Source organism: Chanodichthys erythropterus, chromosome 13 (genome assembly GCF_024489055.1).
Source record: "Chanodichthys erythropterus isolate Z2021 chromosome 13, ASM2448905v1, whole genome shotgun sequence".
In the NCBI taxonomy this organism is placed as follows: domain Eukaryota; kingdom Metazoa; phylum Chordata; class Actinopteri; order Cypriniformes; family Xenocyprididae; genus Chanodichthys; species Chanodichthys erythropterus.
In genome coordinates, this window is record NC_090233.1 from 26,142,841 (window position 1) to 26,167,096 (window position 24,256).

The 24,256-nt window shown below is 37.6% G+C and overlaps 1 protein-coding gene across 6 annotated transcripts in view; it reads left to right on the forward strand.

The window, feature by feature from the left end:
* Nucleotides 1-414: 414 nt before the first annotated feature.
* Nucleotides 415-24,256, forward strand: part of tnpo1 (transportin 1) — a 38,438-nt gene continuing 14,596 nt past the window's right edge. For 3 of the 6 annotated variants that reach the window (XR_010896854.1, XR_010896855.1, XM_067405596.1), the window contains exons 1-12: nt 417-796; nt 3,565-3,640; nt 5,380-5,529; nt 6,873-6,979; nt 15,708-15,841; nt 18,404-18,485; nt 20,974-21,096; nt 21,537-21,655; nt 22,307-22,367; nt 22,857-23,028; nt 23,107-23,259; nt 24,023-24,248. Coding sequence is in view for 2 of the 6 variants with exons in the window: in XM_067405596.1 (XP_067261697.1) it covers nt 692-796; nt 3,565-3,640; nt 5,380-5,529; nt 6,873-6,979; nt 15,708-15,841; nt 18,404-18,485; nt 20,974-21,096; nt 21,537-21,655; nt 22,307-22,367; nt 22,857-23,028; nt 23,107-23,259; nt 24,023-24,248 (1,508 nt within the window). In the remaining 4 variants the exon portion in view is untranslated. Of the gene's footprint in view, nt 797-3,564; nt 3,641-5,379; nt 5,530-6,872; nt 6,980-15,707; nt 15,842-17,138; nt 17,384-18,403; nt 18,486-20,973; nt 21,097-21,536; nt 21,656-22,306; nt 22,368-22,856; nt 23,029-23,106; nt 23,260-24,022; nt 24,249-24,256 lie in introns of those variants that run through there. The other 3 variants (XM_067405597.1, XR_010896857.1, XR_010896856.1) reach the window with 3 other exon arrangements.

Sequence of the window (24,256 nt, forward strand, 5' to 3'; positions counted from 1 at the left end):
TTCGCTAGATAAGACCCTTATTCCTCGTCTGGTATCGTTTAAAGCCCTTTGAAGCTGCACTGAAACGGCAATTTGGACCTTCAACCTGTTGGTAGCATTGAAGTCCAATATATGGAGAAAAATCCTGGAATTTTTTCCTCAAAAACCTTAATTTCTTTGGGGGTGAGTAAATTATCAGCAAACGTTTATTTTAAAGTGGACTAAATCCTTTAAGATTTTATTATTTTACATTTTTTCTAGGTCTAAAAGGCACACTTAAGCGTAGGGTACCTATATCCAGGGTTTCCAAGATTGTAACCCTGGTACTTCAGGGTTTACGACGGGGTAAACTCGGGGTCATTGTAGGGTTTCCTCGGCAAATCCTGTCCAGCGAACCGACGAGCGCTAGGACCCGGGCAGTGCCGCACACAGAGGCTTATCGCTGTCGATGTGCGGTGATCCGGACCAGACTTGAGTCCATGTATGTAAGCTAGCCTAGCGTCACCAACAGCCCAACGCCCGCGAAACACGCTCATTTTCACACGGGTCCATCCACTGTAAACTCTCGCAGAGGCGTTTTTCTCATCTTCCGCTCGATAACAGCCGGTCTTGAAGCTGAAGGTCAAGGTGGAGGCCGTTATTTGATGTGAAAGGGTGTAGATCTGTGCGCCTACACAGAGAGAGAGAGCGCGAGAGACTCCAGACATACAAGATGGAGTGCCAGTGGAAACCCGACGAGCAGGGACTTCAGCAGATATTACAGCTGCTCAAGGAATCACAGTCCCCGGACACATCTACGCAACGATCCGTCCAACAAGTATCCTTTACCTCACTGTAGTGCAGAAGGGCGGCGAACAAGGGGATGGCGGAGTTCATTAGGAGTTGGCCTGTGATTAGCTCATACGTTTAGTTCGTGCTTGAGATTTGAAAGACACGCAGTCATTTAGGGGCTGTTTGCTTATATTTTATCTGTAGATTAGGGTGGTGACTGAATGGTGCCAGCAGGTGTGTACTAGCTGTCATTCGGTGAGTGTTTAAATTAAAGGGTTCACTCCAAAATGAACATATGTCATCATTTGTTACTCACCCTCATGTTATTCCTAAATTGTATGATTTTGTTGTATGGAACATAAATGAAGATAATTAGAGAAACGCCTCAGTGTTTTTTGTCCGTACAATGGATGGTCACCAAAACCCAATATTCCTTAAAATATCTTAAACACCTTCCACCACAGATGAAAGAACATCACAAAGGTTTAAAAAGACATTAGGGTACGCGTATGATGACTGAATATTCATTTTTGGGTGAACTATCCCTTTAAGCTGTAGATCAGATGGCGTGTCCAGCTGTTGTGTGTCAACTACCAACACACACGCATCTTTAAAATAATGTAATCTAATAAACGCTATGGATGTGCGTAAAACCTATAACGGACAGCATTTTGGAGGGGTTGTAATCGCGTTTGGAGCACTTCAGATTGAAATGTTGTCTAGGTAGGCTGCGCACTGTGTCATGAGACGCAGATTAGACGGACCTCCAGCTGCAGTGGCGGGAGTGTTATCACGATTTTCTGTCACATAATCGGATGCAGCTCAGACAAAGACATCTGACATTCGCGATGTTGCAGCCTTTATTCCACATAGGTGAGGAAGATGTGTCAGGGGATGAACTGTGACGCTCCTTTATCATCTAGCAAATTATCCATCAGCTTTTGTCCATCAGAATGCTATACTAATAATTTTCATCACATTTTAAGCTTTTAAATGTCAATTAAAAAACTTTTCTAAATTTCAGGTAAAATGAATGTCACACCAATTGTATCAGGTATATTAATACTTGTCTTATATTTTATTTGCCAGTATGTAAAAACTAGGTAAATTATTTTTTATTTATTATTTATAGTTTTGGTGATTACTGACTTCCATTATATGGAGAGAAGAAAAAACAAACACTGAGGCATTGTTTAAAATATTTTCATTTATGTTCCACAGAACATTGGAACAAGAGTAAATGATAACAGAATTTACATGTTTGGGTGAACTGTCCCTTTAAAGATGCAATATGTAATATTTTTGCAGTAAAATATCCAAAAACCACTAGGCCAGTGTTATATATATATTCACTTGAGTACTTACAACATCCCAAATGTTTGCAACTATTTGTAAATCGTGAGAAAATTGCAATTTTAACCAAGGCTCCAGGATGTGTGAGGAGTCGCCTGTCAATTGCGTCAACACCAAAGACGCTTTAATAATACATGTTTTATATTAGGCAAGGGAACAACTGTTTTGATATATTTATAGACAGAAAACTAATTGTTGTTATATAGCTCAACATGTTCAGACTTATTGTTTAAATCTAATTTTCTTGATTTATTTTTTTTGTGAGTACCATGCTTTACCATGTCTCAGAGAAAAACACTATTTTGCTAACATAGCATAATCAGATGCAGCTTTATTTTTAGTAACAGTAATACAGAATTTTCTCCACCATACAATAAGTTTTAAAATGAATTGCATGCCATTTATCAACACAAGCCATCCAGCATTTAATATGAAATTCTAAAATCGCATGTGTCTCAAACAAGTGTCTCACAGCAGCCGCCGAGCGAATGCACAGAGTAACGTTATAACATTTTCAACACACTCAAATGTATCTAATATGATAAACAGCGCTGTGTTACCTCATGACCGGAAAAGCAGAAGCGGCGCCGCCGGTGTCATAATAAAAGTTCCGCTGCTTGTGAGGCGTAACTTCCACAACACTTGGTCCTGCTCTGCCTCATACTATAGTAACGTTAATAATTGCATCCATGAACATGATTTCTTCCAGAGTCCTATCCCTAGTTGAGGTGGAGACCACATGTCCCAAGATTCCACTCTCAAACTTGGCGTCATCAAGCTACGCCGTTGTTTTAAATGGGTCTCTAGTGACCTCTAGTGGACAAAATTATTACATACTGCACCTTTAAGCTTTTTCTTTAAATGGTAGCTGTGGGGTCATATGCTTTGGGCAAGATGTTCCTGAAAAAGTATTAATCCTTTTCCTGGCTTGTTTATGAAAATGTGAATAATATGCATCAAAATAAAACTAAAGAGACACCTTAAAAAGTTTTTTTGTACGACTCCCTTAAATTGTTCATTTACTCCTCAATGACTTATTGTACCTCTTTACATGACATCTCTCTTTTTTTTTTTTTTTTGAGTTAGTCCTAAGCACTTTCTTCACAGTTGACAGCAGACTTACTGTATAATTTTGTATTATTTTCATTTAGTCATACATTTAGGCTACTCAGTATTGATGTTTGTGTAATTTAATTGCATTTTGTCCCAAGTTTATTTTATTTGCAAATTTGCAATCCCATAAAGCCATTTATACTCTGTTAAATTATATTCAGACATCACTTGCGTATTATACCATTTGCTCATATATTCATGGGTCCATTCATTGATGCAATCATCCATCTACTGTAAACAGCATGTGGTTAGTCCATAAAGTACGTGCACTGATGCACATTTCCCCTGCTGTTTTGCATTATCCTCTGTCTCTGTGGTCTGGATGTCTTTTCTTAATGTGCACCACAGAAACTTGAGCAGCTCAATCAATACCCGGACTTCAACAACTACCTAATATTTGTGCTCACAAAGCTAAAGACAGAAGGTAAGATATGCATGTTAACATTAAATGACTGTTTTACGCTTTATTTATAATTTTGATTTGAGATGCGACTCATTCGTTTTATTATATGATTGTGACTTGCTCTGTAGGGATACCTGAGCTGAGAGTCAAGCATCTGGGGCCCTGATTTCAGCTGGTATTAAGATGCGCTTTTGTCAATCCAATCACAAGTGGACGGCGTTAAATAAGTGTGTAAACATGGTCTAAAATGTTTTGAGCTTGTCCACTTTCGACCGCTTCCAGAGGTAGTCGAAAATGCATTCAACCTTATTTCTTTTGTAGAGTAGACGCTCATGTGTTCGAACAGCCACAAAAAAAATAGCCTACTCTCCACCTACTGAACGTGTAAATATTAGCCTATGGCAAGTGCTCTGCCTAGGTGGGATTTAAACTTTGTCAGCTGAAGACCTTAGTTTGGTTCATTTTACCAAGCACAATGTTCTCTCACCATTCCTGACACTCACAGCGTTTGTCGTGATCTTGAGGAGCACAAACGAAAGCTGCTGCTCTCTGTATGTTTTTCCATCATCTTCGGTTGCATTCCTATGTAAATTGCTTGAATTTATTTTATCCATTAGATCAAAAAAGTCCATACATTTACCCACCCATAGACCCCCTCCCCTCGAAGAAATCAGGACAGAAATGGTTGAAAGTGGACAAAAGAGACGGATTAAAACACCAGATGTAAACAGCAGTGTGTCTCCCTTGTCTACTTGTGATCCGATCGTTAATACCAGGTTTAAAAAGGGCCCTATAGATATAGGTCATTTTAATTTGAAAGCCTATAACCTTTTTATTTTTACGCTGGCACATTTTGCGATAGGAGGCACTGCTAGTAGGTGCAGAAAATTGCCTTTTGTCGGTCTGCATTGTGGTTGTTGCAGTTTATGAGGTTTGCCATGACAGTTTTATGCAGCATATTAAGAGACAGACTTATATTGCTGTTTCTGGAAGAGAGTTGAGTCAGGCAGAATGAAGCTCAGTTCTAGCTGGTGTTTAGTCTGTGTGGTGGCTTCTGAAGCCAGTGTCTTTATAGCTGGTGTGACTTCAGGTCAGTGGTAATCTGTCAAGTGCACTGGGAGCTTAGCTGCACTGACCTTTTGAATTGTGTCTTCTGTCAAGCCCCAGGTCACAGAACATGTTTAGGGATGACACAAGTTCATCTGCCAAGGTTTCTCCCTCTTTTTGCCGAATTAGCCTGAGGTCCATTTAAAAACAGAAGGTTCTTTATTAAGCATCTACCAAACCAGCTCAGAGCTGAACAATAAGGGTTTTTTTTTTTGTGTGGGCTGTAGTTTTATTTATTTTAAACAAACAATTTATTAACTTTTTTATTTTTAAACAAAATATTTTGTCAAAATATATAATATAATATAATATAATATAATATAATATAATAAAAAACAGAATGTCCTTAATTAAACAACCACCCCACTAGTTCAGAGCTTGTTGTTTATTTTAAACAATTACAAAAATATCTTTATAAACAACATATTTATTATATATTATATTATATTATACTATATTTACTGTTGTATACGTATGATGTTTTAAGTTTGTAATAATACATGCATTCTTATAGTATGAATAAACAGTTATTAAAGTTTATCCCTGCAGTTGTTTGTGTCTTTCTTTCCTTTAATTCTGGTCATGGCCTCTGCCGAGGGCTGTATTTTCCCCCCAGTCTAAAAATAATGCTTTTCATCCTTTCTTTTTCATAGATGAGCCTACTCGCTCTCTCAGTGGTCTCATTTTGAAGAACAATGTTAAGGCCCATTACCAGAACTTCCCAAACGGCGTGTCTGACTTCATCAAAAATGAGTGTCTGCAGAACATCGGAGACTCTTCACCGCTCATTAGAGCCACAGTGGGTGAGTATGGACTGACAGAGCCTTTCTTTATCTGGCTCTGAGCCACAGTTTTTGTTATCATGACGTAAACAATGTTATGCCTTTGGGGTCTGTGTATGGCTTTATGTTTTTATACACTCTATGTGTGTGTGTGTACACGATGTGTCTGAATTAGCTGCTTTTTGTGATTGTGATTAGACTGTGATGAGGTATATGCAGTGCTGTGTTTCTATGGTTACCCAGCATTTTGCAAAACACAACATAAATATATCATTCCTCCTCTATTTGTTTATTTGGTTTGAAAAATGTCTTTTTTGAGTGTTTTTCTGTGCGTTGATGAATATACAGTAGTGGCCAAAAGTGATGTCCGGAGAGGATATTTGTTTTTAATGACTCTACAAGTTTAATTAAACTATGAAACATGAGGGAAGTACAAAACAATAAACTTGGTTAAGATATTTATCTGGCAAAATTATGTGGCAAAATACAGCTACTTTGTTTTACTATTCAAAAAAGCATAGAAAAAACAAAAAGCTCCCAGGAAAAAGCATGCATTGACTGCAGCATAATAAGTTATTAATATTTCATTGGTTCTCTCTTGTTTTTGCATGTGTTCATAATTTCTTTGTATGACAGCCTGGCAAAAAATTATGTCTCACAATTTGGCATGTTTCATTGCATTCTCACCAAAATTGCTTAATGGACTCCAAGCACAACTATGCAATATCTTCAACAAATTTTAATAATATTTAAATAAAAGGTGAAGATGTAGATTTTCCGTGTCCGAACATCACTGGCCACTACTGTATATGAATTATTTGAGTATAATTTGACCATATATATTATGATGTTCTTGTTCTACCAAATTTGCTAAACAGCTTAAAGGGATAGTTCACCCAAAAATGAAAATGCTTTACTCACCCTCAAGCCATCCTAGGTGTATATGACTATCTTCTTTCAGACGAACACAATCGGAGATATATTTAAAAATATCCTGGCTCTTCCAAGCTTTATAATGGTAGTGAATAGGGGGTGTGATTTTGAAGCCAAAAAAATGTGTCTTTCCATCATAAAAATAATCCATACGGCTCCAGGGGTTAATTAACAAAGGCCTTCTGAAGCGAAGCGTTTTTGTAAGAAAAATATCCTTTTACTGTATGTCAAACTTTATAAACTATAATAACTATCTTCTGGCACCCAGCACACCTTGGATGGCTTGAGGGTGAGTAAATCATAGGATAATTTTCATTTTTGGGTTACCTTACCTTTTAATTTTTGTTGTAGCTTCTGGCAGCTGGTTATGTGAACTGCAGTATAGGCTAGTCTAAATGGTGCATTATTGTGCATATGTTTGTGTTCTTCAGGTATTCTGATCACAACTATAGCCTCTAAAGGGGAGTTACAGAATTGGCCGGAGCTTCTACCTAAACTCTGTTTACTGCTGGACTCAGAGGACTATAACACTTGTGAAGTAAGATGCTTACATTCTTTCTGAAGTTGTCTGCAGTCCTTTATCTCCTCTGTCATGTTTCTTATCATCAATCGCGCATTATCCCATGTTTCTTTCTCTCTTTGTCCCTCTAAGTTGAGCTGTATGATGATGGAAGATATTGCTGATTTCTCATTTAAAATTGTAGTGTAGCTCATCCTTGCTTCATCTAAGCTCTCAGCAGTATGTCCGAGGTTTGCTGATACACATGTACTGCAGCATTTCTCCACAGGGAAGTTTCTCTGCGTGGCTTCAGGATGTGGGGTTTTAACATCTGTCATTGGTTTAGTTGGTTTGTTATTGGTCTCGGTGTTTGGTTGTAATGTTTTGTTAAAGATTGTTTCATGCTTGTGTACAAAAACTTGCTTTCTTAATCCCAATCTTAATTTGGATGATTGTGTAGTCGTATACTCAACTCAGGGTTCCTACTCTGTTTGGAAAAGTATGGATTTTAAGTAATTTCCAGGCCTGGATAAGTATAGAGAAAAGAGAATGGACAAAAATTGTGTTTCCAGACTATTCCTGAATTCTAAAATATAAAATTAAGAATTTCTTAAAAAAAATGTATCATGCGAGTAGAGTCATGGAAAAAGTTTAGTGATCATTTTGTGATTGTCAAATGTGACTGAATGAATTTAAGCACATACTTTCATGACGCAAAATTGTTTGTCTTTACCATAAGCAAATCTCTTTTGAACTTCACTAAGCGAATGTGTGTGTGTCACTCAGACCAGCGACAGATAAAGGACCAAACGATCATCTAGACTGTACTTTGCTATTTGGTGATCAGTATCATGCTGATGTGTCAGAGATGAATATATGCAGAATATAAAAAGTTCTTCTCATTATCAATGTAAGCATATTTTTGGGATTGACAGCCACATTTACTTACAGGTGTGAGTCTCAAAATGTCCCGTTCACATAGCAACTTACAGTAGCGTCTGGAACACTGTCTGATCGTGCAGCGAGAGTCAAGCTCGTATTCTCTTACTAGTAGCCATAATGACAATGACCAATGTAATATTAAAGATGGCGACATCCATTCAAACTGAAGAGGCTTATCACTTTTGACATGACAAGAGACTAATTGAACCGCGAATGTATCCATTCAAACTTCATTAACCAACATCAACATCAATGTAAACACACCTAGTTCCATTGTCTTTAACCGTTGCACTTGCATATCACGTCCTTTGCGATGTCTCGCACATGATATGGCATTTGAATTTGAAAAAGAAACACACAACTGACGGGAGCCACTCCGGTGGAGAACAGTGACTGGATCTAACACCTTAAGATGACGCACTCTGTTCCTGTTCTCTCGCACGTGTATGACGTGACAGACAACTTGTCCAGTCCTGTTCCATTCACACAGCGTGAATATTCCGAGGATGTGGTTGTGAGTTCTGAAAATTTATGGGTGTGAGTTCTGTTATAGAATGCAGTTGTCACTCCCATAAATAACCGTACTGTGTGTGAACGTGGCCTTAGAGAAAACCAATAAAAAATAAAAATATTTACAGGTGACTACTACATACCAAATATAATGCTGAAAACAATGCTGTATGAACCATTTATGTTAAATACTGTATGGTCTAAAAAACAGCGAGGTTTGGAAATTTGTGTCTGGAAAAGTGTGTAGGAAACCTTTTAACAAGTTTGTTTTGTTATAAAAAAAAAATGTATAGGGATCATTTGGACTCTATTTTTATTAAAGGTGCTAAAGAGGATGTTTTGTTTTATACATTTTTGCAATATTACTTGAAACTGTCTTTACTAACTGATAAAAGACTATTTAGTAGGTGCACTGAAATTAATAATATTCATATACATCATCTGTGCACGAGGGTAGGGCCTTAAAAACATCAGCCAATCGTTTACGCGATCATCGCGTAAGCGATTGGCCCTCTGGCTTTTCAATCACTGCCATGACGTTCCTTTTTCCAGATTATGAGTTACCTGCGATGAGTCCGACATAATATATAAATAAAATAATAAATTCAATTGTTGTGACGCATGAATATCCACTACACAGCACAGCCTCAAATGCTTTTCTAAAATGGTTAGTACACTACATTTCAAAAGTTTGGGGTCTGTAAGATGCTTTTATTAAGACTGTAAAGACATTTATTGATGTTACAAAAGTTTTCTGTTTCATATAAATACTGTTCTTTTTGAACTTTCTATTCACCAAAGAATCCTGATAAAATATTCAAAAGTATTCAGCATTTTCAACAATGTTTCTTGAGCATCAAATCAGCATATTAGAATGATTTCTGAAGGATCATGTGACACTGAAGGCTGGAGTAATGATGCTGAAATTTCAGCTGTGTCATTACAGGAGAATTGCATTTTAAAATATTATTTATAGAAAATGGTTATTTTAAATTGTAATAATATTTCACAATATCACTGTTTTTACTGTATTTCTGAATAAATGCAGCCTTGGTAAACATAAGAGACTTATTTAAAAAAAATACAAAAAACTTTTACTTGCCCCCAGACTTTTGAATGGTAAATTTTAATTTTATTTTGCCTCACGTAACAGTTTTGCCTCACTTATTTGCTTGATTTGTCCTTTTGTCAATTTTTAGGTAATAATATTGATAATTCAACATGGTGTGAATGTGAATTCATCATGTATTCTTTATATTTTCCCCTGCTAGAATGCTATATTGACCAGCCAGAAGCTCGAACCGGATCAATCAGTTTTATGAATTTGGAATAACAAATATATAAATAAAACATTATTATTATTATTATTATTATTATTATTATAGACATACATTTGGAGACTAGTTTCAGAGCCATTGTCTTTATCTATGCAATAACATTAGCATCCCTTTGGATGAATTTGTTTTGCTGATGCATACACGTAAAACTCCTTGAGCCCTGAGCATCTGGACTCAAGACTAAGAAGCTGTAAGAAGTCTTTGCATTAGGTCAGTACAGTGTACATATACCCATGCACACACTGCTTTGATGTTGCATAGATTCAGGTTGTATATTGTAGGTTCGGCCTGTAATATAGGAAATGCTTTGTAAACTTTGCATGACCAGCTTCTATGTTCTAAATACAGACATGCAGGGCCATGACCCCTGGTGAACCCACACTTGTCATCCTGAAATACTACTCTTATGTACCTGCGTGCAGTCTTGAGTAAATTGTATTTCACACACCCACACGTGAACAAAAAGTCTCTGACCTCACGGTTCAATGCTCTGCCCTGTGTGATTTTGAGACTCTTGCTGAGCAGGCTTGTTAGCACAGATTGAGGTCAGTTATTTTCTACTGTAGAGATCAGATGTGATCACAACTGATCATAGACACGTTTTTCAGACTCTCCTGTCCTTCTCCTACATGTACAGTGCTGTTCAAAAGTCTGAGTCCACACTGAAAATCTGATTGTGTCTAATTTAAACCTGTAAATAGAGTTTTGTGGTTTTGAAGTGTTGTGACATAAAAAGAGGAATAGATATGTACAATGTTGCGCTATTTCCAAATTGCTTATTAAATATACAGTAAGTAAATTAGTGAGATTTACTGTAAACTGTACAAAAGGTTGCCTTTTAGTTAAACTATTTTACCTAGACCTCATTGCTGTATTTCAAATACTTTTTCTTGTTTTTTGATATTTCAAATTACACATTACATTGCTTGGGGTGTGTGGAATGTCACACCCTCTGCCTGTAATGATTGTGGCTGGCAAATCCTGATGCAGCATGCGGTCTGACTATGTAGAATATGCATCTATAATTAGTGATGTGTATGTGCCTGAAAGATGCAGTTACATCAAAGTTACTTGTGAGGAAACTCTCTCACATGCCCAAGCTATCTTCAAATGGAATGCTGAGTAAGAGAATTATAAGCCAGTCCTCCACAGCAATGCATGTGCTCCTCTAGCTCAAGTGCTTGAAGTATGCTGAGCATCAGGCCAGAGACATTATAAGGGGGAGGAGAAGAAGGAACACTCATAGATAAATTAAGTATTAAGGCTCAATATAGTGGCAGGCAGTGCAAGTCTGCCTTTTAGTAGTGTATTTACTCCTGAATGTGCATTAACTGTATGCGCCTGAAATGACATTATTTTAGCGTGATTTAAAGGAATAGTTCAACCAGAAATGAAAAATATCCCATAATGTACTCTCCCTCAAGCCATCCTAGGTGTATATGACTATCTTCTTTCAGATGAACACAATCAGGGTTATATTAAAAATTATCCTGGCTCTTCCAAGCTTTATAACGGTAGTGAATGTTCAAAGTTTCTTCAAGCCAAGTCGGTTCATCTTGGGCATCTATTTTCTATGTTAAGTAATAGGCATTCAAGCACATCTACAGTACTTGAACAGATAAAGATTGAAATGTTCAGAAGTGATTATTTAGAGTGTTTATCTAAATCTTCTTTCAGATGAACACAATCAGAGTTATATTAAAAAATATCCTGCCTCTTTCAAGCTTTATAATGGTAGTGAATGGGGCTCATGGTTTTAGTCCAAAAAAGTGCATCCATCCATCATAAAAGTAATCCATACGACTCTAGTGGGATAATAAAGGCCCTCTGAAGCGAAGTGATGGGGTTTTGTAAGAAAAATATCCATATTTAATACTTCATAAACTAAAATAACTAGGCTAGCTTCTGGCAGACGGCCTACGCAAATCATCTTGCGCTACAAGAGTAACCCGTAACACGATGTATGATGTAGGATGTAGGAGTAGCATAAGCTTAGATGCGTCTTGCGGTTCAAAGAAATAGGGCTGGGCAACAAACTCAAGCTCCTCTTCTCTTATATCGAAATCCTTCAATATTTCTCTTTAAAAATTCTGGTCTTAGATTTCTAATTCGTGACAAGTGTTTTGCTCTATCCCCTGAGCTTCCGTGTTCGTCATTGCGTCATGCTTCAGGTCAGAGGTTACTCTTTTTGGCATAACTCAATACTTATGGACATTTGCTTGAAGTTAGTTATTATGGTTTATATAGATTTAAATATAGATTTTTTTTCTTACAAAAACCCATTGCTTCACTTCAGAAGGCCTTTATTAACCTCCTGGAGTCGTATGTGTAACCCCTCACCCAGGTCCTACTCGCACCGCTCTGCGCAGGCTTTGAACCTGGGTCTCCGGCGTGGGAGTCGGACGCTCTAACAAGGAGGCTAAAGGCTGCAATCTCTAGCGGCAGTACTAGCTGGCCTCTGTTACATATGGATATCTTTTATCATAGATGGATGCACTTTTTGAATTCAGGAGCGCCAGAGGCACCGCAAGACGCATCTAAGCTTATGCTACTCCTACATCCTACATCATACATCGTGTTACGGGTTACTCTTGTGGCGCAAGTCGATTTGCGTAGGCCGTCTGCCAGAAGGTAGCCTAGTTATTTTAGTTTATAAAGTATTAAATATGGATATTTTTCTTACAAAACCCCATCACTTCGCTTCAGAGGGCCTTTATTATCCACCTGGAAGGTCGTATGGATTACTTTTATGATGGATGGATGCACTTTTTTGGACTAAAATCATGAGCCCCATTCACTACCATTATAAAGCTTGAAAGAGGCAGGATATTTTTTAATATAACTCTGATTGTGTTCATCTGAAAGAAGATTTAGATAAACACTCTAAATAATCACTTCTGAACATTTCAATCTTTATCTGTTCAAGTACTGTAGATGTGCTTGAATGCCTATTACTTAACATAGAAAATAGATGCCCAAGATGAACCGACTTGGCTTGAAGAAACTTTGAACAAGATTATGGGTTTAATTCTGAGGAACCATAAGGGGTAACATAAGCAGCAGGCAATCTAGCTATGCGTGTGTAAAAAGGAGAATGCATTCATCCACCGCTGTGATCCTCTGGTTTGGTTGTGGCATGTGGGTCCTCATGTTGCTACATGAAGTCTGAAGCAGTTGAGAGACATTTCCAGAATGTCAGGGATGACTTTATTTAGCTTAGGCAGAGTGGTTTTGCTCTCTGTAATGGGTTTAACGTCCTGAGATGTCATATGTTATCTAGTTGGCATGGTTAACTTAAGATGTTCCTGACCTTTGAATCATATTTATTGGCTCAAAGAGGCCACAGTCCTCACTGGCCGATATGTGAGCGCACTGGTACGGAAATGCATATGAATTGAACGTGATGGTAATTAATTACTAATGTGTTCGTTGTACTGCTGATCCAACCAAAGGCCGATTGTTTGTTGTGAAAGATTTTTTTTTCTTATAGTGAATTTCTTATAAATTAAATTTTAATTATGCAATTAATGTCAATATTTAATGGTATCCAAGACAATGCTGCCTAGATCTTTAAAATGCAGTATTCTGAAAATTCATATAGCTAGATTGTTTCATTGATTGATTCATTACATATTGTAATAGTCTTTGTTGTTTTGACCTTGAAACTGGAGAGTGGAGACTTCCTTTCTGTGTTCATCTCAGCTCAAAATGTGCCATCTCCAAAAAAAGTGCAAGCTGACAGTGGAGACAGTTGCCATAGCGACAGCCGAGCCAGACAGCTTGTTGCTACGGCACCGTTTGTGCTCGTGACCTGATTAGATTCCTTACAGGTGGAATGTCTGCGAGATCAGGAGGAAGCTTGATGTGTTGGGTGGGTCCTTATGCTGCAAGGTCTGGCTTTGGCATTGTTCTTTATCAGATCCTTTCCTGTGAGGTTTGGAAAATTGTTCAAGACTGAATTCAGCTGGTTTAAATCAGTTAAACATTTAACAAAGTTAGCTGGATGACAAAATATGTTAAAGTATATTTTATTCATTCACTAAGTGAGGATTTGTTGAAATTTCTGGAGTGAATTGGGTTAGAAATAGGTCGAAAATTGTAAACAAATCAGCAATGTTTTCACCATATGTCAATATTTATTTATTTATTTTTTTTAGCAAAAGCCAGCATCAAGCATTTTCTTATCAAGCTGTCATGGAGATGTGTAATGATAGGGCTGGATGATTATGGCATAAAATCAAAACCTTGATTAATTGAACATTTTACCTCGATTACGATTATTGAACAATTATTTTGTTTTTTTGCCCTCATAGTTCACTTACAAGGTTTGTACTGTAAATTTGCTTGACTATAAAAGGTGGGATATTTTTTTCCTATTGAAAGAGTGATCTGACATAACAGCTCACTTTCAGCAGCTATTTTATCTATGGTTCATAACATTTCTTACAGATTTCTGCTCGTTGTAAATCATATAAAGATAAATTAGCACAGTACCAGTATGTAATGAGAGAGATTGTGTGTATGAATTAGTCAAACTGTCTCTCTATTAATTGTGAAGCTGTGGGTTGTAAATAGTTCCTTCAAAAATATATGCTATAATAAGTTTTGAGTTTCTAAGCTACTTTAGTGATAAATCACAGGCCAGCACTGATAACTAGTTTCTGCGTTCCTCTCTGTGCACGCGATCTTCACGTTTTGTACTGCTACCGTTTGTATGAGTCTTCGTGCCACAATGCAGCTGCGTGAGCACAGTAAATTGATATAATCACCTTAAAACAAATGTCAAGTTTAGTGAAGACCCGTGCGGCATCTCCGTGTGTTGTCTGGACGGGGCGGAGTCACGTGGCTACACACGTGGCAGTATGTTTTTAAGTGGGAAGTATTAACAGGATTAAAAAACAAAATAGCCGGTTAGAGAAAATTACGTCGGTTAGAGGTTCTGAATTTCGGTTTCGATTACTTTTCAATTAATCGTCCAGCCCTATGTTATAGCTGTAAAATTTAGAGCTATTATTGAATAAATAAATAAATAAATAAATTATATATATAAATTATATACTTCTTTTCTTGCAATTGCGACAAAAAATGTCAGATTTGTGAAATGTAAACTCGCAATTGCAATAAATAAAAAGTTAGAATTTTGAGATAAAAAGTCGCAATTACCTTTTTTTTTTTTCAACAGCCTCACCAGCTATATATCTATCAGCACTTTCTACTCAATCCATGCATGGGCCTATGTACAGCAGTGAATATTGACAACAATAGTTAATATAATAAGTATTATATATATTTTTTAATATATTGTTTATAATATTTATTATTTTCTCTCACTCACATCACAGGCTAAAAAAATATCTTTTTTTTTGCAACAAGCCAATAAATTTGTGCAAATATAGTGCATACTGAATAGATCAATGTCCAAGACCCACATTATTCCTGTGAAGATTTCAGTTATTACCCTGAGTGGATATTTCCTGTCTGTAAGGGGGATTATATGTTGAGTTGTATCCTTGTGCATTGGAGTTTACTATTTATTGTTCACTGTACACCACTGTTTACTGTCCAGTTGCTTAAATATTATTATGCCTTCTCTGCCATAGCTCTCACTACAGTATTTCCCAGGTTCTACTATAAACTTTCCCTTAAACGAACCTACATGTGATTTTGGCTGTCTGCATGGCATTAAATCTGCACGTCAACTTCAGTATACACAGTCCATGAGCCAGCAGTGAGCTTGAGGCAACAGCAAAAGTATTATATTTTATTTTCAGCAGCACTGGCTCTACGTCATGCCAAAAATAGAAATGGAGTATCTGTCAACTGAAGGTCTCTGTGTCACCGTCTGAGGTTCATTGCTGGTTTGGGCAGTTTGATTGATTGTAATGGAATTGTTTTAGATAAGAAATTTGAGGTTGTTCCATGTGAAGAGGAAATATATGATTTGTGTCTGTTCAATTCCTGCTCTGTTTGTCTTTCAGGGGGCTTTTGGAGCTCTGCAAAAGATCTGTGAGGACTCTGCAGAGATCCTGGACAGTGACATGCTGGACCGCCCGCTCAACGTGATGATCCCTAAGTTTCTGCAGTTTTTCAAGCACAGTAGCCCAAAGATCAGGTAAGACGAGCATGTGTTTCTTGATGGAGCACAGCTGTTTGAAACCGCATTAACATAATAACAATATTATTGCAATATCTATAGAAATAAAAACAAAAAAACAATCATTTTACACAATTTTGTCTGTCATCTCCTCCAACAGGAATGTCTTTTCGCTGCCCCGTCTTTTTTACGCAATCCAAAAAAACTTCCACACTGTCTTTGCTTTTGTCTGTCATCACCTCCAACATGATTTTATGCGTAGTAGCTACACATTGGGTGCTTCTCAATTGGAGGGCTACATCCTTGTGAGGCTGTGTCCTTCCTAGTTCAGTCCTTCTGAGGCTTGTAGACCAGAGCAGGGCTGGTCGATAAAACGATAGCGATAATTAGAATTTTTCTTGATGAAATTATAACAAAAGTTCGAAATGTGCACTATGCAGATAATGCTGCATATGCATGTTGCAGACCATCACATTCATAAGTGCTAACATTTGTGTTGCGTATGAGAAATTTTTAAATGGCAAAAGCGGAATGAAACAGAGCTGCTCGTTTGAACCGCGCGGCTTATGGAACATTTAACCGTTTCGCTTAAAACACACCACAGCGTGAGCTTAGAGCGAATGCATTCACTCGTTGACCATCTCAATCAAGCGACGCTAAACGCGCTGTGAGATCCAGTGAGAAGTGCTCGAGTTCGGGGCAGAGTTCTCCCCTACTAACCACAAATCAAATGCCTTCTGATTTCAAATAGTTTAAAGCAAGATGAAACAGCGCTGACATTCTCAACAACACTGTCGCTGAAAACAGAAGAAAAATTGAGCCACAATAAAGTGGCTGTGCATTTCTAAGAGACAAAACATTTAATATTAATTTGTGAAATGTTCACTAGTCTGTCAAGTGTTTGTCATGTTCTGATGATAAAACCACAATTGATTTCTACTACTTTCACTCAGGAGCAAAAATCTGTCTTTAAACTGATATGAAAAAAATTATCGTGATCGTTTTTCGGCCATATCACCCAGTCCTCCTCAGCAATGAGATGGTGTAGTAAGTGCGCATGGCCACATTTTTGAACAATACTTTATATTAACTGACTTTCTATTAATGCAATACAGTGAAGGATAATTGCCTGTGGTCTCCCAATGGTTTACATTACAGACAGCATTATGATGTTATAAAAGAAAACATAATGCCTTCATCTCTGAAATCATGTTTTTGTCTTGCATTGCATTATGAAATCGGACGAGCTCAGTTCCGATTCATTTTTTGCTAATTCTCTTTGAATTATGAATCGTGAATTGTAATGTGTGCAAAGGATTGTGGCTGACTGGAGGACGCAAAGGATACAGATGATGCATCCTTCAAAATAAGCTGAATGAAGGACACGAAACAAAGGCTGCCTTCCAATGATCAATCAAATTGAGATGGCCTTTGACGAAGCTTGATGACTTGGCAGCCTAGATATGCAGCCTTACTAGGACGCAGCATTCCAGTTGAGAAGCATTCACTGCGTCTTCTTCTTCTTTTTCTGTTTTATGATGGGTGACAACCAGCGTTAAGGTGCAGTACCGCCACTGGAGTGTCGACCACATAAATACTGGCCCTGAAATTTTTGTGATATTAAAGGATTAGTTCACTTTAGAATGAAAATTACCTCAAACTTTACTCACCCTCAAGCCATCCTAGGTTTATATGACTTTCTTCTTTCTGATGAACACAATCTGAGTTATATTAATAAATATCCTGACGCAAGATTTATATAATGGCAGTGAACGGGACCAACAAGTATGAAGCTTAAGAAAGTGCATCCATCCATTGTAAATGTATTCCACATGGGTTAATAAAGGCCTTTTTGAAGTTTGTGTAAGAACTCTTATTATAAAACATTATTACAAGCTTACCGTTGTGAATCTAGCTAAGATAATGAGATAGTTTTGAACACTGGCTGGTTATGTACTTGCTCAAAAATTGGTTTATGATCATTTTTAACCAAAAAAAGTTACGGACTGCAGCTTTAACAAGTTATAAAGTATCTAGCTTCCGACAGACCGTCTTCCGTATTCAACTTACGAAAAAAGTGTAAAACTCTTGCAGTTCAAAACACTTACGCTTCGTCCTACGCCTTCTGTATTCAACTTACAAAAAAAGTATTCACAAATGCATCACTTTGCTTCAGAAGGCCTTTATTAACCCCCATACCCCCTCCCCCCACCCCGAGCCATGTGGAGTACATTTATAATGGATGGATGCACTTTCTTGAGCTTCATATTTGTTGGTCCCGTTCACTGCCATTTATATAAAGCTTAGATGCATCATGATATTTATTAAAATAACTGTTCATCAGAAGGAAGAAAGTCATATACACCTAGGATGGCTTGAGGGTGAGTAAATCTTTGGGTAATTTTCATTTTAAAGTGAACTAATCCTTTAACGTATTTGTAGTATTAAGATGATATCGATATTTCAGTTTTTAAATATCACATTTTTGTCAATAACTGTATATTGTGATACCCCTAATTTAGACTTACGATTTGCTGAGCAATTGTTTGATATATGAACTGTGCTTGTTGTCTGTTGTAGGTCTCACGCCATTGCCTGTGTCAACCAGTTCATCATCAGCAGAACACAGGCCCTAATGCTGCACATAGATCCTTTCATTGAGGTACCCCCTCCATGCCTGACCACCTTAATAGGACATGTCAAAAATGAGAATTCAGTCATTGGCCCTGTTTACACCTGGTATTAAGATGCATTTTGGTCGATCGGATCACAAGTGGACAATGCTAAATAAAGGTGTAACGGGGTGTAAAATGTTTTGAGCGGGGTCAATTTCGATCACTTCAAGAGGCAGACGAAAACGCATTTAACCAATGTGCTTTCGTAGTGTAGCGCTCCAACCTATTGCTTAAAGGTGCCCTAGAATTAAAAATTTATTTTATCTTGGCATAGTTAAATAACAAGAGTTCAGTACATGGAAATGACATATAGTGATTCTCAAGTTTCTTCCTTCTTATATAAATCTCATTTGTTTAAAAGACCTCCGAAGAACAGGTGAATCTCAACATAACACCGACTGTTACATAACAGTCGGGATCATTAATATGTACGCCCCCAATATTTGCATATGCCAGCCCATGATTGAGGCATTACACAAGGGCAGCCAGTATTAACGTCTGGATCTGCACAGGTGAATCAACAGACTAGGTAAGCAAGCAAGAACAATAGCGAAAAATGGCAGATGGAGCAATAATAACTGACATGATCCATGATAGCATGATATTTTTTGTGGTGTTTGTAAATTGTCTTTCTAAATGTTTCGTTAGCATGTTGCTAATGTACTGTTAAATGTGGTTAAAGTTACCATAGTTTATTACTGTATTCACAGAGACAAGAGTCGTCGCTATTTTCATTATTAAACACTTGCAGTCTGTATAATTCATAAACACAACTTCATTCTTTATAAATCTCTCCAACAGTGTGTAATGTTAGTTTTAGCCCGTAAGCCACATCAAACTCATTCAGAATCAAATGTAAACATCCAAATAAATACAATACTCACATAATCCGATGTATGCATGACGCATGCATGACGAACACTTTGTAAAGATCCATTTTGAGGGTTATATTAGCTGCGTGAACTTTGTTTATGCAATGATAGAGTCGAGAGCTCGGGAGGGGGCGGAGAGCGCGAGAATTTAAAGGGGCAGCAGCATGAATCGGCGCATTTCTAATGATGCCCCAAAATAGGCAGTTAAAAAAAATTATTTAAAAAACTCTATGGGGTATTTTGAGCTGAAACTTCAGACACATTCAGGGGACACCTTAGACTTATATTACATCTTGTAAAAAAACATTCGATGGCACCTTTAAACATTACTGGAAGCGCGCCAGCCAGACGGGATTTAGGGTGCGTTCACACTTGTCATGTTTGGTTCGATTAAAACGAACCCTGGTGCGATTGCTCGGATAGTGCGGTTCATTTGAACATATGTGAACGCTGCCATCCGAACCCTGGTGCGCACCAAACAAGTGGACCGAGACCGCTGAAAAGATGGGTCTCGGTCCGCTTCCAAACGAACTCTGGTGCGGTTTGAATGATATATGAACGCAACCCGGACCAAAGACATGTAACCGAACCAAAAACAGGAAGACGAGACCCTAAAAAGGACAGAATCCTCAAGCATGTCGGTTTTTCTTGTCATAGTCGCGAGTTTGCCCATCACAGGCATCAAATGCGCGTCTCCACGCAGCAGATCATTTGTGTGTGCGACGGAGGGATTCCCGCCGGTGTTTTGACTACTTTACACATTTTATAAGCTCTTCACGAGTTCCCAGCTGGCCAAAATACCATCACATGCAGGCTACGCACCGCTACGCACACACAACGAGCGCATTTACCTCAGAAAACAGCATTGTTTTGGATGTTCGGTAAGTTCCGTCTGAAAATAGGCGATACGTCATAAAATCCGACCAATCACGTTGTGAATGTATCCCTATGCCTGAAGGTTCGGTATCTTTTGGTTCGGTGATAAAATTGCCAATGTGAACGCTAACCGGACCAGGACTAAATGTTTTTTTTTTCTTTGGTCCGGACCAAATGGACCAAACGAACTGAACTACAAGTGTGAACGCACCCTTAAACTCAACTAAAGACCTGAGTTTGGTTTGAAAATGAAAAACCTACGAAGCACAATGTTCTCTTACCATTCCTGATTTTCTAATGTGGTCTTGAGGCTGTCAGAGCAGAAACGAAAGTGAATGCTCTCCATATGTTATTCTGTTGTCTCCAGCATGTTCATATGTAAATTGCGCAAGCTCATTTTGTCCATTAAATCAAAAGATCTGAAAAAGCCCATAATTTTACCCACCCATAGACCCTCCCCTCAAAGAAATCATGACAGAAGTGGTTGAAAGTGGACAAAGGAGACAGATTAAAACTCCAGGTGTAAATATGTATGTGTCGCCCTTGTGATCCGATCAATCAAAACTTATCTTAATACCAGGTGTAAACAGGGCCATTATGTGCTCAGCCTAATTATTCCATATCCTAGAATTATGATCCCATTTTTGATAATTGAGGAAGTTGTTGTGTTGTGTAGTTATTAAAAATGAGTATGTTTGAATGTTTTTTGTGTGTCTTTGTGCTACAGAACCTGTTTGCACTGGCAGGTGATGAGGAGCCAGAAGTGAGGAAAAACGTGTGCAGAGCTTTAGTCATGCTTTTGGAAGTCCGACTAGACCGTCTCCTTCCTCACATGCACAACATCATCGAGGTTAGATCACACCTCCTGTAACTCCTCTTAATAAACCTAATATAACTCTATTACATGAGAGCTGAAAGTGAGAACTTTGACCTCTGCAGGAATTAGCTATTGTCTTAGATGTTCATCCATAATGGTTTTAAATGTTTAGTGATAAATCCCAGAGAGACAAAATAAAGCAACAGCAGCCTCTTGTGGACTGTCTTTAACTAGATGTTTGTGGACTGGTTTGGTAAAAATGGAACAGTCGAGTCTTATGAAACATAAGCTAAATTCATTTGTCATGTGTACGTAAAACTATTCTTACGTTACATTCAGTGGGATAGTTTTTTTTTTTTTTAAACGTTTTTTTTTTAACACAAAATTATGCTCTGTGCTTGTGAATGAATTAGGTCCAATGTCTTTATGTTAGACTCTCTAACCTACTCACAAAAAACCTTTCTATTTCTCAGTACATGTTGCAGAGGACACAAGATCAAGATGAGAATGTTGCTTTGGAGGCTTGTGAGTTTTGGCTTACACTAGCTGAGCAACCCGTGTGTAAGGAGGTTCTGTGTGGACACCTGCCTAAGTGAGCATGCGCACAGACACACACACAAGGGCTGGGACAATACATCGATTCTCGATTTGCGATGCAATGAATCTGGATCCTGATATTTTATCTCTTGAATCGATTCTGAGATTAGTTTTAACAGCAGATGGTGCTCTAGGCAAATTTTTAACCACACACTCAAATCTTCACAAAGAAGAAGACGGCTGGAAAGTCATAAGTGGTTAAATATACTTGCACCTCGGCTCAGAATGCTTTTATGACGTGAGATTAATGTTAACACAGTCCACTGCAAACAACCTTGTAATTCATTTCAACCTTTTTGAACTTTAAACACACCACTTAACCTAAAATAATCATTTATAAAGGAACAAGCAGAGTATGTGTTCCTAAAGCACGTAGTGTCATCTGTTGTGAGTTCAGAATCGATTCGAAAGAGGATCGCATTTACATTGGGAAATATTAGAATCGCTCCAGATTCAATGTATTGTCCCAGCCTTAACACACACACACACACACACACACACACACACACACACACACACACACACACACACACACACACACACACACACACACACACACACACACACACACACACACTCTCTCTTTTTGATTAAAAAACATCAACTTTATCAGGATCAGTCATGTTTTTTTCATGTTTTGTCACAGATTGACACCAGTTCTTGTGAATGGAATGAAATACTCTGAAATTGACATAATCCTGTTGAAGGTCAGTTTCTCTCTCTCTCTCTGGTCCTAAAGCTTGATTGTGACATTTTTATATGCCGGCCCAAACAGAAGTGAAACATAAAATACACATACACATCTGTGGGCCAGAATGGGGCAAATATACTAAACAAAACACCAGTGATTTGCCATTGAGTTCATGTGCATAAACAACATGTGATTTGGTCACAGTGCTGAACCACATTAAAATAACTCCACATTGTCCTTTGGTTTACATTTGGCTGTCATATACAAATTATTAGCACTTTATTTTCCATATCTCAGCCTGTCTTTCATGTTAAGAAGCATCTAGTTAGCTAAATAAATGAAATTAACTGTTAGTGCTTTAAAAAAAAGTTTGGCAGAAAAAAGCTAATTATAGGTACAAATTTTGTGTTGTGCATCCTCTCAGTCTTGTATAATGTGGCTTCAAACAAGCTTCCAAATCAGTTAAAAAAATAAAGAAAACCTATAATAAGTAAATTATTTTCAGGGTGATGTTGAAGAGGATGAAGCAATCCCAGACAATGAGCAGGACATTCGCCCAAGGTTCCATCGTTCACGCACCGTTGCCCAACAACACGAGGGAGGAGACTCCATTGAGGACGAGGAGGATGATGACGATGATTTGGATGATGATGAAACAATTTCAGACTGGAACTTGAGTAAGAAACAAAAATGACAGACTCAGCCAAGTCTTCCACATTTGCTTGTGTCTTCATTATTTTTTCTTATGTGTGTAGGGAAATGTTCTGCAGCTGCACTGGATGTCCTGGCGAATGTTTTCAGAGATGATTTGCTGTTGCATATTCTTCCTCTACTGAAAGAACTACTGTTCCATCCAGAGTGGCTTATTAAAGAGTCGGGCATACTTGTACTGGGAGCCATTGCTGAAGGTATTCAAAAAATACCCACAAATGCATAATATGTTTCACTCATAGTATAAGCATTAGAAACTGAAGTCTTTGAACTTACCTACACTACTGAAAAAGTTAAAAATGGTTTTGAAAGAAATGTTCACCGTGGTTGGATTTATTTATTTATTTTTTATCATGAAAAAAAAAAAGTAATATTGTAAAATATAGTTATAACTTAAAATAACTGTTTACTATTTTAATATATTTTAAAATAAATGATATTTATTCCTGTGATGGCACCATCATTTCATTCTTCAATGTCACATGATCCTTCCGAAATCATTCTGCTAAACGAAATCGTTTTGCTGCCAAATTTTTTCTGGATTGTTTGATTAACAGAAAGTTCAAAAATACAGCATTTATTTGAAATCTAAATCTTTGGTAACATTGTAAATAACTTTACTGTCACTTTTTTTGCAATTTAATGTGTCCCTGCTAAATAAAAATATTAATTTATTTAAAAAATCATATTGACCTCAACTTTTGAACTGTAAGTATACTTTTTGTTTAACAAATAAATAAAAATTCATACCTTAACTGGGTAACACTTTATTTTACAGTGTTCGTGTTACACATATTACGTGTTACTTAAGTTAATTACTGTACTTATGAAAAACTGTGATTACAAGCAACTTCACAAAATAATTGCACATCAAGTACATACAGTTAATTAGAATGAATATATTAAGAAATTGTGACCTCCATTTCTATTTTTTCTTTTATTTTTCTTTCATTTCTTTAGGCTGTATGCAAGGGATGATCCCCTACTTGCCAGAGTTGATTCCTCATCTGGTACAGTGTCTGTCTGATAAGAAGGCGCTGGTTCGGTCCATCACTTGCTGGACTCTGAGCCGCTATGCACACTGGGTTGTTAGCCAGCCCCCCGACACCTACCTCAAACCGCTCATGACTGAACTGCTCAAACGGATACTTGACAGCAACAAACGCGTCCAAGAGGCCGCCTGCAGGTGAGCGT